Here is an 18,030-nt window from a genome sequence, read left to right as displayed (position 1 = left end):
AGTACGGCCGAGGCGTGGGTGCCAATCTACGTGGGCGGCCCACCCAATTTTCTTTGGGCTTAATGAGCTAGCAATTGGTAGGGTGGGTCAGGTCAAGTTGAGTTCGTAACAAACATTGAACCTGACTCGGTTTAATCTCGGAGCAGGTCTAGCTTCCACACCTTTGACAGATTCATACCCTCTAGGTTTCATGTGTTCGAGAAGAAGTGAGAGTGGAAAGAAATGGAGACAAACTTTTTTATTAGTGCAAGATTTTATTGTCACAGGATTTGAACAATTTTACTGAGGACTCTTGCTCTTACAAGCATTCAAAACACTCGATAAAATAGTCAGCTCTCTCAAGTACCTCCCACCCTAATGCCTTCACAATCTTGCATCAGTATTCCGGAGATGGATGAGCTTGGTTTCAGCCTTTCATTTGCTATGAGGAGAAACTATACCCTACACCATGTGCACCACATAGCGGTGCACCACGTCATTCACTTCGCCTCATTCCTATGGGCTCTATTCATGATGCACTTATTTCAAATTGCTGCAGCGCTCATCTTGCTTTGGTTTGTTCCTATGGTGCATTGCTGATATGGTGCACATAGTGTAGGGTATAATTTTTCTGTTTTGAGGTTGTTGGCCTATTTAACCATTCATTCTATCAATGAAATGTTAGAGAGAGAGAGAGAGAATGGAGAGGTGTGAAATCGGCATTTACTTAATCCAATTATACCTTTAATTTGACTCGAGATTTTCTTTTGAGTAAAAATTTGCATCAAAAATTGGGATCCAACGTATGGCAAGCCGATCTATTTAGTTTCAAGATACAAAGGAGAAACCAAATTACCAACTAGTTGAGTCGGTAATGCCTCTTCTACCATTACAAGAGATCTTGGTTCTATCACTTACTCTTGGCAGTCAGCCATCCTAGTTCTCTTTAAAAGAGAAGTTTTAGGTTATGTAAGACTTTGGACTTTACAACCTATATTATTCTATTGGGAAACTATGCATAGTCCCTTAGTATGGCACACTGGCATTGGTTGGTTGAAGACCAAGATAAGATAAGTAAGGTAAGGTCATTGTTGATCAGTTATTGAAAAATTTGTATTGAAAATGAGATTTGAATTATTTATTATGTTCATGCACTAGTGTGCTTTATATATAAGTTGAGCTCCTGGACTCGGGGGGACTAAATATAGTAGAATGTAACAACAAAATCTCATGACTATGGAAAGATACTAGGAATCAGGTATAGTATAATATAATAGTAAAATCTCATAATTTGATACAGATACTAAGTTTGAATATGACAATTGGATTCCATGATTTTTGGAGATTGCTCTGAGCTAATATAACCAAAATTGTGCATGCAATATGTGGTAGGTGTGATATCACATGATTCTGACAATTGTAATAGTTATTGTGCACATGATAACAAAGCTCTAGTATTCATCCGATCTAGTTCCAGAAAAATGGCATGCTCAAGATTGATAGCAAGTAAAGATTGAATAAGATGAACTTAAGACTTTAACGTATTTCTTGAGAGAAACGCATAAGCAATTCCTGAAAGTTGTGGTCATGCCAATGTTTCAGAAGTCCAAAGGAAATTCCCTACATTTGAGAATTTGAATAGAAACTTGAAATATAGCTTCTTGGCTTACACTTACAATCAAAGACATCCATTACGTTAATAATTTAAAACAACAAAACAACCAAATGGTCATATTACCTTTCAGAGTTTTGCACTATTCAACAAACAGGAAAGCAAGTTGGCTTAACCTATTAGCTGTGGCACTGACTCAACCCAACTTGACTCCATGTTGCAAGTTGCAGAAAAGCCTAATAATTTTTAAGATGATCGTACATAACACAAAGACAAAGACTATAGGTTGTGTTACCAAAGAAAGAGATCTTGGAGGATAAAAAAAAAAAATTACATAGCTCATCTTAAGCCATGTGGTCTAGCTCCAAAGGTTGAAGATGGCAAAGAAAATCCATTGTAGAGCAATACAACTAAGAGTCCACTTACAATTCTCTAACTCGACTTGAAAAAAAGAATAGAATATCTTCTTTGTTCAAGAAAGATCTCTTCTCTTAGCACAAGAATTGGGCAATGAACCAACATAATCCCTCTAGAAAAGATGTTCAGATCTGGTCTACTCAAAAAAAAATGCCTGAAATGAAATATGTTGTCTTGTTTATTATCGTCTCTACTCTTGTATTTCGAGTCGCAGACTTGTATGTCAAACACCTACAAGTGGACTTCCATTTCTTTAAAACTGTTCGAGTTAGTAGTGTAGAAAGACCAATTTGAAGCTCCAACTTACCTAACCTCACATGTATGTTATCTAAGCATCAAGAAACCGCACTCCTTAAGTGAAAAAAATCATTGCTTACTTCCAAACACCCTACAGTACATGCCAATCTTACAGGAGTTTCATATTTTTGTAGCATCATATCCCCCCATAAGGCTACTTAAAAACCACCGATTTGGCACCGATATACAACCGTCATAGATCTAGCATTCCATGTTAGTTTCCGATCAATTATCATGCGATGATTGGATTTAAATGGTAAATCAAGTACACCACTTTTGGCTCTTATCCTTTACAGATTTGAGCCCAAATGTTCCCAAAAATCCCCCTAGTGCAAGCAAATGATAGATTGGTCTGAAGAAGTCATCAGATTGCTTGATTATAAGTGATGAAGGTAAACGCATAGCAGTCGGTAAACATCGCTACGTATTTTGTGGATTCTTGAAGAATTGAATGGACTACAATCAGCCATTTCATAAACTGAAAGATCTTTTCTTGTATGAATATAAACTGGAAGCATTTCCTTTTTTCTGAGCAGAAAATAAACTGGAAACATTATTCATTTCGCATTTCTTGATGAACTCTATATTCAACTACATAGTCATTGTTTGATGCTGGAGACTAGGCTTCTCTAAGTACATGCATAACAATCTTATTGGCAATCTTTCCCTAACAGAAGCAAAGAGTTAACCTCTTCTCATCAAAGGTCTTCTCGGACACCACTAAATAACTCTGAAGCTTCTTAAAATGATAAATAAACAGAAAAAGAAGGTTTCCCATATTGTATTGTTACTCTTTCTTAAACACACTCGCCCCCATAAACAGCAGTCCTGAACAATGCTTGCTCAATCTCTTCAGAGCTTATGAATGCCCTCTGCTCCTTGTCCTAACCAGTCACAAGAGATCCAGAAAGATTAAGTAATCACAGAATAGTAACATAAGTTGGGACTCTAATTTACACAAAAATATCTAAAGCTAGGCATCTTACTTCTGAGCAAGAAGCTTGCATCCCAAAATCACTGAAGCAGCTAGCAACGCACTGTTGGATTTCTAGCCCCAAAGCCTCCAAAGTATACACTGAAGAAAGCAACAAACCCGGCTTCGCCGTGCAGGAAATCTCTATCCTGGTGTCCCCTTCCCTCCTTTCGACATGGAACTGCGCATGCTCTCATGGATCAGATGCAGCTGAGCAAGGGGCTTGTAAACTAAATTGCACGCAAGAGTTACCTTGGGAGAGATTCTTGGCAACATCTCGTTGGGGTTGACACCATGCAAAGTGTCCAGTAGATTCAGCTGATCTTGACCCACTTTAATCTCTTCCTGCAAGCTCTTGATCCTCTCCAAAAGCTCTTTCACATAATCAATGGTGTCTCCAAGGATTGATGTCCTGTCCATCTAGTAACATACACTAGTATCAGCATGCAGCAAAGATCATGTAAATTTAGAAGAACCTAGCAAACAAAGCTGTAGATATGTAACCAAGGAAAGAAGAGGATAAATATCATGGGATAAATAAAACGAGTTTCAATGCATCACCTTGCTGATCTTAGGAACAATGGATCTTAGCAGTGAAAGCCGGTCATTAAGCCGCTTCCTTCTCCTCCTTTCTGCCATTAGATTCTTCGATGGCAGGCCATCGACCTTCTTCGGCCGGCTATTCCGTCTCTCCAGACACGAAGATCCTGCGCCACCAAAGACTAAAGGAGTATCCATAGTTTGCATTGGCTCTACCTTCCAGATGCTCTGCTCCTGATACCAAGTGCTGTGGCTTCCTTCGGGGATCACACCAATCTCTTCATTTTCCTGAGTTGAGCAAGAAATGGTGCTATGTGTCGTCATGGTGCATGAGGATTGAAACTCTGGTGCTGCGGACAGGAAGCCACTTCCAAATGGACAGTAGACTTCACTCAGGCAATCGAAGTTGGGCTCGGCCTGCAAGACTAGCTCTTCGAATGGAGCGTAATTCGGTGAGACGACCGGGCTTGCAGTTCCTTGGAAGCAGTCAATTCCCCCTTGGAAGCAGCTGGGTTCAACTGTCTCCCTCCATGGAGCAAAAAGCTCCTGCAGGAGGCTTTGCTCATCGATCTCCATCTTTTCCATTGTCTCTCACCTCAAACGCAAAGTAACAAAGGACGGAGGGTGGTATGAAGTTGCACCAACCAAAGGAATAACAAATGAAAGCTATAGGAACAATTATTCCCTGTAATGAATGAAATAATTAATGCGTCAAGGTATGCTAGATGCATTAGAACCTATATAGCCAAAGATGGGAATGAAAACTCCTCTTTCTTTAATCTCTCTCTCTCTCCACCTTCCTATGTCAATGATTCCATATCTTTTCTCACTGATATCTGCAATCCTAAAACCATCACATTTAACTCCCATGCCCTGAAAGCTTTGACCCACAGATCTGTGGGAACTCAGAAGGAAGGGGTGGTAGGCTAAGAAATTATTCAATAGCTGTCACGGCCACCTATAGTCCAGTGCTGCTAGGAGGGTGTCTTGGTTGGCTCTGGGACCACCACTCATTCCTCAATGCAAGCTCTTTTGGCCTTGTTCCTTGGGCCACTGTGCCAATGGTTGCAGGGCTCTAAGTCTATCTTTAATTGTTTGTGCTCATTAAATAAAACTATCTGCATTCTCTTCTCTCAGGGTCTCTATCCCTGCAGCCCAGTGAAGCATTTGATTAAACTTGCAAGAAACACAATTCTTCATGGGTGCTGGATGCATGGGCACATGAAATTATTCGCACCTCGTGTCAAATATACTTTACAATATTCCACTGCATATGACTAGGTATTTGGTAGATGAAGATGGATGACAATTTGGCTCATATTTATATTGTAAATGGTATCTTACTGATCTTTCTGGATAGCAAGTTGCATTGTGGTCCTACTCTACAATTCCTGTTAAACAAAAAAAAGATAGAAGCCATATCTTTCCTTATCCCATAATCTGTTCTTCTTTGCAGGCTTTTTGTTTCTTTATTTGCTGTGATCTAAGGCACTTATATCTCAATGCACTAAATTAACCTACTTGTATAACATGATGTGCATCTTCTTCAATTTTTTTTTGATTTAAGCTCAGCATTTTCTTGGAAAGTGGAGGATTTGCTGTGTGAGTTTGACTGAAGGCATGGTAGATGAAGGTAACCTGACAAATGGTCCAACAAATGGTCCAACAATGTTGATGGTCACTGACAGATTTTTGAACTCGCTTGATGATTTCTGTTATGTTAGCCTGTGAACTATGTTCTGGCAGTCTTGCTGGAGCCAGTAAAAGAGCCATATATTTCATGACTACAATTAGTCCATTGTAGTAGAAAGATTTGGGCAAGATTTAGAGTAATATCTCCATTGGAATGAGTGTTGCGGATGCTATTTTACTTGTTGTATCACTATTGATTCTTGCTCCCCCAACTTTCGGTTTGGTAAATAATTCTGGGCCCAAAACAGCCTTCTTAATCTCCATGAAATGTTATAATCAGAACCATGTCATCCACCATGAACTGTTTGTGACTGAGAAAGATTGGTAGGTGGCTGAAATAAATGATTTAAGGATATAAGTTGATGTAAGGCCAAACATCTTTTGCTCTCTTTTTTTTTCTTTTTCAGATTTAAATATCTTATCTAGAACATGTTGAAGGGCTTTATAAGCTGCATGTAATGGTTTATTCTTCTCTTGGCTGCTATAGAAAGCAAATGTATCAGTCATTACCGTTGTGAATGTCAAAGATATTGCGAGTGTTTTGTGATTTAAGGTTGAACCCTTCCTGTCTGCCATATTAGAAAGGAGGAAAAAAAAAATTACTTCCATGGAGAAACCTGCATGTAGGATATGGGGATCTCGCAGATACGATATGGGGTGGAATCGATGTGAATCAAGTGGTAATCATATAATTAATCTCCTCAGCACGAAGGGGAGTATAAATTAATAAGAGTGAACCATGTTGAGCTGTCCAAGATTTCGAATGGATTCTTGAGGTACATGTCTGACCTTGCTTCTCAGATCATCATCCTCATCTTGTCTCTTATTCATTTTCTTCATCTATTTCTTAGGTTAATCTATTGAAACAGGTTTAAGATGTAGTGAAGGAAGAGAGATCATGAAGTATTAGGTGGCGATCTCCTGCTTCTCATTCTCAAGTCAAGGATTTATTTATTAGAAATACTTCTAGCTTCAAACTCATTCTACTAGGCTCAAGTTCTTGAGGTCTTTTTAATCAAAAACAAAATTCTAATGACTGCCGCGCAGGATCGCCTGAGTTGAATCTGTTGTGTTGGATGATTTCTGGATTGCAACAATACTTCATCAAAACACAGGCAAAGGCTGGCATCCTTCTTCTTCTTCTTCTTCTTTATTTGTCTATTTGTTTATTTTATGTGTGGTAGTTGCTATACCCATGCTTTTAGTGGATATGTGAAGCATTAGACTCTTCTTCTTTATTTATCTATTTGTTTATTTTATGCGTGGTAGTAGCTATACCCATGCTTTTAGTGGATATGTGAAAGCATTAGACTAAAGGAAATATAAATTTAAACAGGCTGGCATAAATGTTAGGCAACTTTGTAAGGAGAGATTCCAAGATTTTGGGCTTAGGATGATTGCAATTACTTGACTTTGCAATACTAGGAATATCATAATCAGAATTTGTGGCAATACCTTGATAGGACCTTCAGAGTAGACTTCTGCCTACCAACAAAATGAGAATTGGAGAAGGAAAGCTAGTCAGTTTTTCATTTCAGGAATTTGACAAGCTAGAAGAAAGAATTGGGTTGACTCCAATAATTTCAATCCGGATAGGGCTGCAAATAGGTTAGTTTGACTTGTGAACCAACCCAGTCCCGACCTAATTAGATCTGATCCGATCTGTATTTGAAAACCCATGGGGTTGATCAGGCAGAAAAATTGGTTCCGATCTAAATTTCATATGAAGTATGGATCTTGTATTTTTCAACCCAACCTACATATCATTAGGTCTATTTTGGGTCAACAAACAATAGGCTCGAGCTGACATGACCTGATCTAACTAGACCAAAAAAAAAAATCATATAAACCTTCTCCTTTACTCTAAGTATCTTTCATAAATTCTTGAATAAACTCTCGTTTAAACTAATTCTTTTTTCATCTCAATAATGGCATCTCCTCTTATCTATTTTCACTGAATTACACTTAAAAATTCATATTTCATTATTTGCTTTGGTAGATTCTTATTTGTAATATGCTCAATTATATCAATATATATTTTGGAAGATAGTAGTTTGCAAACTTAAGAATGATCAATTACTTAGATGAAATTAAAAGTTTTTCAATAAATGATTAAAGTTTAAGTTTTATAGATTTAAGTTCTAGTTATCAGAGACCATGGAGCACGCCAATCATCAAACTTTCAAAGGCTGCTAATCTATAAAACTAAACCTACCTCTATCTCCTTCTGCTTTGGATGAACTTAGGAGCACGACAAAAATCCTAGAGCACGTTAGGCGATCCACCAACAATAGAAGTAAACTAGAAATAAGATTTATTTTGTAAAATCCTTTCGTAGGTTCATTAACCATGGAGAACCGGCTCGAGCAAAAAAAATAAAAAATCAAAGTCTTCATGTGGCTGGCAACAAAGCATTAGCTAAACACCAAACCTAACTAAAACTCGGTCCAAACCATAGACAGTTTTTAAAATTTAAGGTCTTCCCAACTACTAATCTACACCAACACTAAATCCAAAATTAAAACCATGATAATATAAACACCTACTGATAGTAAGACAAGCTCCTCATGCAACAACTTTTTACCAAGTTGCTCCTTACTAGCCCATCTCCTCCGGTGTATGCCGAAGCCAACAATGACTTCAATAGTAATCCACAACTATATGCTAAAATTAGTTGTCCACAATTTTGCCAAAATTTAATTTTGAGCTTATAAATCTTCCTCCTTCTCCACCGCCGCCCTCGGCCAGCCCCTCTGCTCCTCCTCCACCTTCGACGGTGACCCAGCCACCCCGCAAACCATCCTCACCGTTGCTACCCACCAGGCATTAGGATTTACGAGAGGAGGGGTGGGATTAGGGCATTTGAACAAAACATCTGAACTTTGAGTTGATTATGGGACCTGCCATTCATTTCAATGTTCAAACAATTTTAATATTTAAAATATTTATCGCACTAGCCATAGGCATTACCGTCTGCAACCAGCTGCTGATGGAGAAATCTAAACCGTCTACGTTAAATTGGACCGGCCAAGTATAGAATAGGGGTCGAAGGAATAAAATACCTTTTGGAGCACTGTAGAAAAACCTGCTAGGGAATAAACACATGGCATCTATACCATAATCTGAAACTAGCCACTCCAGGACAATTTGGCCAATGGAAAACATTTAGGGCACGGCAGATGATTAATAAAAATAATAAAAGGACCGGCCGGTCCAGCTGGACCGGACCTGGTCAGGTCAGCCGGTGAGGGGACCAGCCGCGTGTCGGTGCCCGAACGGAGGCACGTGAAGACACCGCGAGGAGGGGGTCAGCGATCACCCCCAACCACTGCCCCATTCCTCCGCTTGAGCCTTTGAGGATCTCTCTCTCTCTCTCTACATCTCTCTCTCAGTCTCTCTTGATGCAAATATTTAGTTGCTCTTTGGAATGTTAACTATGATTTATATATTCCTAGTTTTGAATACTTGGTTCAGATCTGGAGGGCTTGCATATTCTTTGAGGACATACCCATGATGATATGCTACTATGTCATGGGATGAAGTTTGGGATGTAACAAAAAAATATTCATCAAAAATTTTAGATAAAATTAGCAAGGAATTAACAAAAATATAGTAAACAATATAGGAAACAACTTCAGAATCAACAAAATATAGTATCATTGGTCTGTAAGTCATAAAGGACTCTTGAATTTTTGAGGAAAATAAGGATTCCTGAATTGGTAATGAAAAATTTATGAATAAATCAGAAAGTTTGTGAATAATTAGGAATTTCTTGACTAATCCATTTATTAGAATAATTTGATGTCTAGTCCAAGTAAAAAAAATGAGAATAATTCAAGAATTTCCACTTATTCAAAGAAAATTGTCATTATGGCTAACGCAAGACCTAGAAAGAAATCAGTTTTCTCTGCTTTTCGATATTAGCTTTTATGGAACTCAAAATGTCTATGATTAGAGAAGCGGACCATGTAGTCTGGTAATGGCTCATGATTTACAAAAACCAAGCTACAGGACCCACCAAAATAAGGCAAAGCTGACAAGGTTATGATCAAAAGAAAGATGGTCTAACTAAAGCATGCAGTAACAATTTATAGCAGGCAAACTTTACATAAAGTTTGTAAATATTCTTTGGTGAATGGACAAATTAATCCATTCAATTATAGATACATAATGAGAATCAGAAAATAAAATATTTAACAATTAAATTAAAATATTTATCGAAGAATCCAATAATACAGATCTAACGTACTTGATTGCATGAGACATCATCCAATTAACTATATTATTAGTTTTTTCTATAAATATATGTGAAATATCGATAGAAAGCAACGTAGACACCATCCACGAATAATTCTGCAAAAGAGCATAGGGTCCGGCATAATAGAAGATGGATGCAAAAGCTATCTGATAATCGTAATTTTAGTTTTAAAATTCTTTCTTAATCCATCTTCATGGATGATGTCGGCATCTCTTTCCGTTTATATTTTACCGTGCAGCAACCAGAGAGAGGCGCAGAGGACAGGGACCAATCTTGTCCTTGGCCTTAATTCTCGTGTAAAGGAGATTATTAGACAAGACGTCAGAGGCCCAAAACTTGGACCACCCCAAGAACCTTTACATTACACTCTCATGCTATGCCAGGGACACGCGAACATGCGCAAAGGTGAAATGAACTACCGGGACAATAATTACCAATAGCTACAAAAATGGGTTCCAAGGTTAGTAAAAAGTAATAACTTAAATGACCAAAGATCTCAAAGATCTAAAATTCATGATCCAACGTTTGGCTATGCGGGATCTACACCTAAGGGTTAGGTGCATGGTACATATCAATAGGTTATGGGCTCGAGAACTAAAGCACTTAATGGCTTACCGTATCCCTCGGATGTTTAATGGCAATCAAGGCAATCAGACATGTAGACATGTTCTCGGTCAATGGCCCGTGAAAAAAAGACAGACAAATTGGTAGGATTCAGGCATGAACAAGCAAAGCAGCTGGAAAAACATAATTTTAAATAATCTGCAAGCAAATGAAGCATATTATTCACTGCATGAACCAGAATGCAGTTAAACAATATACAGCGCATGCCCACTGAAAATGCAAGTATATTGTACCATAAAAGCAAGAGTCACCATAACCACAAGTAAAAACTCATGCCAAGAACCAAGTCTTCATCATCCTTCAGAAGCTAACCCAGCGTTCTCAAACTAATATCAGGATCGTCCAGTACCTAAACTAGTGTCTTGAACAAAGCTATGGTTATATCAAGCATAAATATAACTCCAAGCAACATGCCCCAAGAATAGTTAAGTACATCAAGCATAGAGGATAAACCGACTGTAGAGCTCCAACATGCATTGCCCATTAACGATTACCTGGCATAAACATTTGCACGATGACCATAGCCTCTATCTGGACTTATATATGGAGAATAAGGAATAGATCTTGACCGCTCCCTTCTTGATCTACCACCATAAGGTGACCGAAGAGGGGAGAAACCTCGACCACCTCGATATGGTGAACGTCTTGGCGATCTATGGTACCCACCACCATAGTCATCGCGACCATAGCCTCCACGGTACCTGTCACGGTCATAACGATCTCCTGCAGCAAGCATAGGGATGTATAAAGAAACTAGAAACAAATAATTAGCCTGCTACTGAACGAACTGGAAGAACAAAGTATTGAGACTCAAAACAAGCTCAAAATTATGCTGTGCTCATCAGAAAACACAAAAAACTTACTGGTATCTCGGGTGCTTTTCACCCCAAGGTAGTTTCCAGGTGTAGGTGTCCGTGGCCTTTTCCTCCTCGACTGAAAAGCAACAGAACTCCTCAAATTCTTTACAGTTTCCATCCATGATACTCAAAAAAGCATATAATCAATAAGGAAAAGGAAAAACATAGCAAAAAAGCAAAAGCACACATACGAAACACCAACATCTCCGGTTAAAAATCAGAAATAAAAGTATGACGAGCACTAAATGATATAACTCATTGGCAAAGGGTTAAGAAATTTAATACTACCGGAACAACATTTGACACTAGGCATGACTAGTAGCATCATTAGATATATGCTAGGTATCAGGTACCATAAATTCCCGCTTAAAGAGTTGGTATTGTCCGTTGATTAGTTGAGAGTTGAAGGTGAATGCTGAGGTTGTTTAGTTGGACAAGTTTGCAATGTTTAGCTGATTTGAAGCATGGAAAAAACAATAGGCTGGCCATTCATCAACTGTGGGACTAAAGTTGAGATGGATTGTCTCATCATCTTGATTGCTGCCAACATAGCTGAGGCAATTTTCTTCTGAATATAATCAAAAACCTCCAAGTCAAAAAAAACAAAAGAAAAAGAAGGAAAGAAAGAAAAGGTGAAAAAGTGTTCCCCTGAACATCATCTAGGTACACATGGTGCAAAATATTACCTTCTCCACAGTTATGTATCGGCCCTCCAAAACTGACTGATTGAGATACTTGACACAACGGTCAGCACCCTCAACCGTATTCATTGTCACAAATGCAAAACCACGAGAGACACGAGTACGGGGTTCAACAACGAGAAAGCATCCCTTAACCTAAGAATACAAAAGTAGTTAATACACATCAATATGGCTAAACAAATATGTAACACAAACTAACCTTGCCCTCCTTGGAGAAGTGATACTCAAGATCTCTTTCTGTGACTCTACTCGACAGGCCTGTTACATAGAGAGTATTTCCAGGATTTACCGAATCATCCCTGCAACCACAGGTCATAAACGACAAATCTCATAGTTAAATCCACATATCAAATAAGCTTGATAGAAGCACAAAATCAACTATATTTAGTAATGTCAATGTAAGCATCATACCTGCTACGGCTTCCAGATCGTGATCGTGATCTGGGAATGGGTGTTCGAGACCGACCCCTAGATCTCGAGCTAGGGTACATCCTATCAGGAGAAGGGGATCGTGAATACCTGAAACACCCATAGTTAAATAAAGGACCAACCTTGTCAAACTGAAAAGGGCCTAGAAATAAATACAAAAGAGAGGTGTTAAGTGAGGCCTATTTTAGTATAGCAAGTAAGAAAATTGCCATGGACTTGTAAACATCCACGAGAACATGCAACCATTTTGGCTAAGGAATAAAAAAAAAAAAAAAAAAAATAAGAGAGAAGAGAAGAGAGAGGGGGGCAGGGAGAGAGAACAAAAATTCCAAAGTAAACAAAGTGTCAGACATGATTTTCTGGTGAACAGACTGATAGCCCACAAGGACCGACATCCATAAGTCCGTGATTTGTCAGAATATCCTGCATAATATCAATTCATGCAGCTGTACATACAACATTTATCTATTGAAAAATGTATAATACCTCTTTAGGATGCATGGAACATGAAAGACTTTGAGTGCCTTATAAACAAGGTTTTAAAAAACCAGAATACATGCTCATATTGGTCACTAGCTGGTACATTATAAAACACATACGGACACAGTGCACAAGCTGGCTTGTTACCAAGCAGAAACCAAAGAAATAAGAGTAAAAACACCTTTAGGCATGATACCAAGCAGTACTAGGCTGAAAAGAACTGGTTCAAAGCCAAATCAGGGAAGGCCAATTCACCCAGAAATTGGTCCCAAGGGAATGCTCAGTACCAGTACCTGCCTGGTATGGCATGTAGCAGCCAGTACACTCGATATTATAATCCTTTCATCTAGAAATATTCAGATATGGATGCCATTTAACTTTGGCAGACAAGCCTACCCTTTATTTATCACTAAATCTAAGACCTCCAATCACAATAACTGAGGTTGCATGTGCGGAGAAAATGGAGAAAAGTTCAAATTGTGTTGCCTTCTAGCGACGTGTTTTTATGTTCAAATTGAAGGAAAAACAGAATTCAAACTACTCTCCCTCCCAATTAGATATATTATCATTTATTTTAATATTCCTATCTTGAGCCATTACTGTCTATTTCTCCAGGAAATACATGAATCCAATAAATGGAATAATTATTATCATATAATTTCCCTAGAAAAAAAGTTGGTCTGGATCACTATCAAAGTAACATGAAGCATGTTTTAATGTGGCATAAGATCTCTAAGCAATGGCACCTTCGGTAAAAGATCCTCGCTTCTCCAATATGATCCTAAAAACGTATTGAAAACCATTGCCATAAAATTGAACATCCAGAAAGAATCACTATGTCTCCTCTCTTGTTCCTTGCACTCTTACATCATGATGATGCCGGCATTTTGCCCTTCACTTACCACCTCTGATCTCCAAAATCTACCTCCACATCATTCACTGTCTACCTCGGTTTATCTCTCCCTTAACCTGTCTTGATGCTCACTGCTCACCCTAATCAAGGCCATCAACTTCAAGTATATTTTATTCTTCTTCTCAGAGGGTAATATAAGTTGAAAATAATGGAATCAGTACAGGTAATCAATACAGGTTACCATTTCAGGTTGGGTTCATCTTCACCTGTGGACAAATTTTAGCTTAGCCAAGCTCAAGGTTGGGTGGGTGCACCATTCTGGGTCACGTAGGAGAATATTAGTTTAAGCCCAAACTATAATCAAATGCTTCGCATCTACATAATTCAATTATAACATATTACTTAGGAAATAAGATTTTTTGCTTAAAAAAGACACCTTAGAATACATTTAAAAAACTTTTGCTTAAAATACAAACTAGAACCTTCTTCCTCTTAGTAGGATGAAATGGCAGGAGAGTTTTCTGTATGACAATTGTCAAACCTCAACATAATAATTTCAACTTACCAAGTTGATATAGTGAAAGCTCATATACTCCCTTCTACTTTTTACCAAAATCAAGCACTCTACATTTATCATAAATCATAAAAGAGGTAACAACAACAACAACAACAGTCTAGAAAGAATCAAGGTTTGCACTCTTGGTACCAAACCCTGTACCAGTACCATGTTGATATATTGTCAGTATGCCAGCAGTATGGGGGTCAGTTTGATATACCAAGGCCTGGAACGGGCATACCAAGTCTCGGCCCCACACTGATATGATATGGTACACCCAACACAAGGTGGAATGTATTGATATGGTGAACCTTGGTAATAATAGTTGTAGTAGCACTAGCAATAGAGGTAACAACAACAACAATAACAACAATAAAACAAATAACAGGTTGATTTCAGGTCCTCGATATAAACCCACATTGCACTCTAGTGTGATTTGATTCTACTACATCTAGATCCATAATACTTGGAATCAAACAGACCTAAAAGTGATCTTACATTATGCGTTAGCCAAACATTGAGCAAGTGAAGAAGTGCTTCTCATTGAAGCACTTATGAAAACTATCTTAAAAGACACAAGCAATGCCAAACCAACATGTCAACCATAGTTGCAAGTTCAGTGATAATTCACCATGGAGGAATTTGAAACTCCTTTTTTTTGTTTTTTTTTTTTGGGGGAGATTGGGGGGGGGGGGGGGGGGGTTAGGGGTGTAGGGAGAGAGAGCCAAAAACACAACAACAACAAACAAACACCAAGAACTTAGATACTAAGCAATAATATAAAATAGAAACGAAAAATGCATTTTTGGTGGCGATGTAGTCAACGACAACGAGTTGAGCCAAAAACAGCAATAGAAGCAGGAGCAAAAACAACAACAACAAACACCGAGAACAATATAGAACAATATAAAACTGCAGATTCATCAGTATTTTATAAAGATGGTTTTCCTGTATGTCATCAAGGAGTATTTCTAGATCCCAATTCACCCAATGCCAGATAGCTGCCAAGAACCACCAACTAGAAAGCACAATGCATGTCCCTGCTACACCTTCATGAACAAATCAGTTACTCAAGGATCAAGAACATTTTAGCAGAGTCATCAGATCATAAAGAATTCATTCCTGAATTCAACAACAGTGAATATGACCACTATGGCATCATTTTCGACATAGTGGAATAGAAAAGATCGACAGGATCTTTTAAAGAGTAAAAATACCAGTTTACATAGCTTTACTAACTTCCTTCTGATTTTGAGCTAATGATGAGGCAGCCTCTAAAAAACAGATATTTAGAAGAACAACCAGTATGCAGGCCAACCACCTGGAAAGTACCTAAATGGCTCATCTAGGCCTGAACAGTCCAGGAAATTTGAATAAGTACATAATGTATCTTATGTAGATGCATTACAACCCCCTCATCTTTCTTATTGGTGCTCAAACATCTCAGTTTCAAATATGTCAGATTTGCCAAACAAAGCAGGGAAACCATCTTAATTACTAAGTTGTCAACTAGGTTGAACGCTTAGAGATGAAAGGCATATAGGCATGAGATTTATGTCATCATAATTGAAAAATACCCCATTAAAAACATAGGTTCCAACATTTTACCATATTTAGCTTTATTACATCCCTTTTTTACTATCCAAATATAACCAGGAAAGTAGATACTTTCCATGAGCCTCTGAGCCAAGCTCAAAAACAGCCTTTATTCTCTTAGAACCACAAGCCCAAGCTTGGCCCAAACTCATATGGACTTGGGCTTCGCATATGAAGGCCTAAGCACAAACACAGCTCAAGAGCCTACTTTCTTAGCCTGAAGCCAGGGCCTATGCAGTTAAGTGTTCAGGTCAACATGACCCAGAGACCTAACAACATTACTATCAACATCTGAAAAAAAAAAAAAACCAAGTATTTCATTACTTTGGAGTCATATGACCCCTGCCTTGCACCCCCTATAACTGCCACATGTCCATATTTTCTCTTTTCTTGAGTGGCTGCAACCCTCAGTAAATAAATGACCAATCCTACAACCATTTGCATATGGATTCTATTGGCTATCGCAAGATAAAATTGGTGAAACAAGATCCATCTTAATCCAAAAGATTAGAAATCATCTACTCTAAGCCATTCACCTAATCATGACTAAAATACAGAGAGAACTTCCTAAAAAATAAAAAAAAAAAATCAACAAGAGAACCCCTATACACAAAATCAAATCTGTACACATCTATTTTCCTTCAATCTATGACCTTCCTCCCAAGCACATGACCCCAAACGAATCTAGATCACCAAGAAAAGCATATAAACCATATTTGATCAATAGAAATATCCAGATAGCAGACTAACAGAGGTAAAACTTCAACATATTATGTGAAACTAACATCTCTATGTGATGTAATATAAGAAATCATCAGGACAAGCATGCATTATATTTGATGTACAACCTGCATATTGAATTATTGATCCAGCCATTGAATTGGCCCAATCTCTTACCCAGAATGAACCAATAAAAATCCTAAAACTCTGAAAACTAGAATCAGTGTTTATAATTCTGATCAGACCAACAGCCCAATTGTTCTTGAGGTTGCAGCCCATGGAAAATAAGTTTTACCCATCGAAGGATCTTGACCAACAGACAACGTATCTATACAACTAAGCTGTAAAACCTTACCTCAAAATCGATTCTCGATGGGAAGTCATCCTTAAGGAATGGAAAATTACACCCAGCAATGTTCCAATCAAACAGTCCAATAAGGCCAAGCAATTCGAAAGAGCATCAATCAACTGAAAGGCCATGCCATACTCGATTTATTAATCATTCAATCACTTTGGTCAATAAATTGAGAAGCAGGATATCAACAAGACGCTATGAAATCTATTGAATCTATGATTTTTCTTTATGAAATAGCCTTACCAACATTGGGAAAAAAAATCTAAGTGGGGGAACAAGAAATTTAAAAAAAAAAAATTATCAATTAGGGTTTGCACAACTTCTTGATGGGATCGGGGCTCTCTTACGCGAGAGCGAATGATACAGAAGGACCAAAATCCTAGAAGATGTTCGAACCCTAAATTAAACAAGAAGGAAACGAGAAACGTTATAATTCGTAAGATTTAGGGTTTTACCTCCTGCGTGGAGAATCCGCCTGCAACGAAAAGAGAACAAGAAAGCATCAATTGTTAGTAAAAAAAAAAAGGGAGGAAGAGGGGAGAGAGAGAGAGAGAGAGAGAGGGAGAGGGGGAGAAGAGAGATTACCATGGCGTGATGGAAGAAACGAAACCTAGGGCGAGGAAGAGGAGAGATGGGTTTGGAAACAAATTTGTACCGGAAGCTGCATCCAAAAAAAAAGGGGTCCGGTTCGGTCTGGTTTGCGCTTGACTAATGGACCCGGAAGCAGTAATTCAAAGTGGTCCGGCTCGGTCTGGTTTTGGCCCATCTCTTGCCCGATCCATGCTTTAATTTGGTGAAGAGGATAAATCCAAGCCCTACATATCAAGCTAGTATCTTCTTAATAATTGATCCAAATATTTCTCAATAAAAATTGATTATAATTTTGAAATAAAAAATTATATTATTGATTTCAATTTATGGTGTTTAGATGGTATAAACATTAAAGTTTATTTATGTCGAAGATATGTTGTAGTGGATATGAGATAAATAAGAATAAGATAAGTAGTGAGTAAAATTACATTACCAATTAATAGTATAAAAAAAATTATGAACTATTGATCTTAATGTGGAAATCTTAAAATATAATGGAC

General features: G+C 38.0%; 2 protein-coding genes and 1 long non-coding RNA gene across 3 annotated transcripts; 1 reads left to right on the top strand and 2 right to left on the bottom strand.

Moving 5' to 3' along the window:
* Positions 1–2,845: 2,845 nt before the first annotated feature.
* LOC103708684 (transcription factor bHLH93-like) lies at positions 2,846–4,750 on the bottom strand. Its single transcript, XM_008793733.4, has 4 exons — positions 3,840–4,750; positions 3,531–3,698; positions 3,292–3,459; positions 2,846–3,189 (listed from the first exon to the last, which is right to left on the bottom strand). Exons 1-4 carry the CDS (start codon positions 4,401–4,403, stop codon positions 3,103–3,105), a joined length of 987 nt encoding a protein of 328 aa, XP_008791955.3. The 5' UTR covers positions 4,404–4,750; the 3' UTR covers positions 2,846–3,102.
* Positions 4,751–5,160: 410 nt separating this feature from the next.
* LOC120109950 lies at positions 5,161–10,795 on the top strand. The gene is made up of 2 exons (XR_005510772.1): positions 5,161–6,286; positions 6,362–10,795. It is a non-coding gene; the product is annotated as an uncharacterized LOC120109950 (long non-coding RNA).
* On the bottom strand, positions 10,597–17,612 carry LOC103708683 (serine/arginine-rich splicing factor SR45a-like). Its single transcript, XM_008793732.3, has 7 exons — positions 17,525–17,612; positions 17,395–17,414; positions 12,362–12,469; positions 12,150–12,249; positions 11,936–12,085; positions 11,256–11,325; positions 10,597–11,115 (listed from the first exon to the last, which is right to left on the bottom strand). The coding sequence occupies exons 1-7, from the start codon at positions 17,525–17,527 to the stop codon at positions 10,883–10,885; spliced, it is 684 nt and encodes a 227-aa protein (XP_008791954.2). The 5' UTR covers positions 17,528–17,612; the 3' UTR covers positions 10,597–10,882.
* Positions 17,613–18,030: the final 418 nt, after the last annotated feature.

The sequence above is a fragment of the Phoenix dactylifera genome, chromosome 2, assembly GCF_009389715.1.
Source record: "Phoenix dactylifera cultivar Barhee BC4 chromosome 2, palm_55x_up_171113_PBpolish2nd_filt_p, whole genome shotgun sequence".
Lineage (NCBI taxonomy): Eukaryota > Viridiplantae > Streptophyta > Magnoliopsida > Arecales > Arecaceae > Phoenix > Phoenix dactylifera.
Note: the sequence above shows the minus strand (reverse complement) of the source record. Positions and strands in the feature narration are given on the sequence as shown.

Coding starts and splice junctions, on each gene's coding strand:
- LOC103708684 (XM_008793733.4), bottom strand. CDS start 4,403: ATGGAAAAGATGGAGATCGATGAGCAAAGCCTCCTGCAGGAGCTTTTT. Junction 3,460..3,530: donor TGCCAAGAATCTCTCCCAAG/GTAACTCTTGCG, acceptor GAGCATGCGCAG/TTCCATGTCGAAAGGAGGGA. Junction 3,190..3,291: donor TGCAAGCTTCTTGCTCAGAA/GTAAGATGCCTA, acceptor GTGACTGGTTAG/GACAAGGAGCAGAGGGCATT.
- LOC103708683 (XM_008793732.3), bottom strand. Junction 11,326..11,935: donor GATACATAACTGTGGAGAAG/GTAATATTTTGC, acceptor GTTGCTTTTCAG/TCGAGGAGGAAAAGGCCACG. Junction 11,116..11,255: donor GAAAAGCACCCGAGATACCA/GTAAGTTTTTTG, acceptor TGCTTGCTGCAG/GAGATCGTTATGACCGTGAC.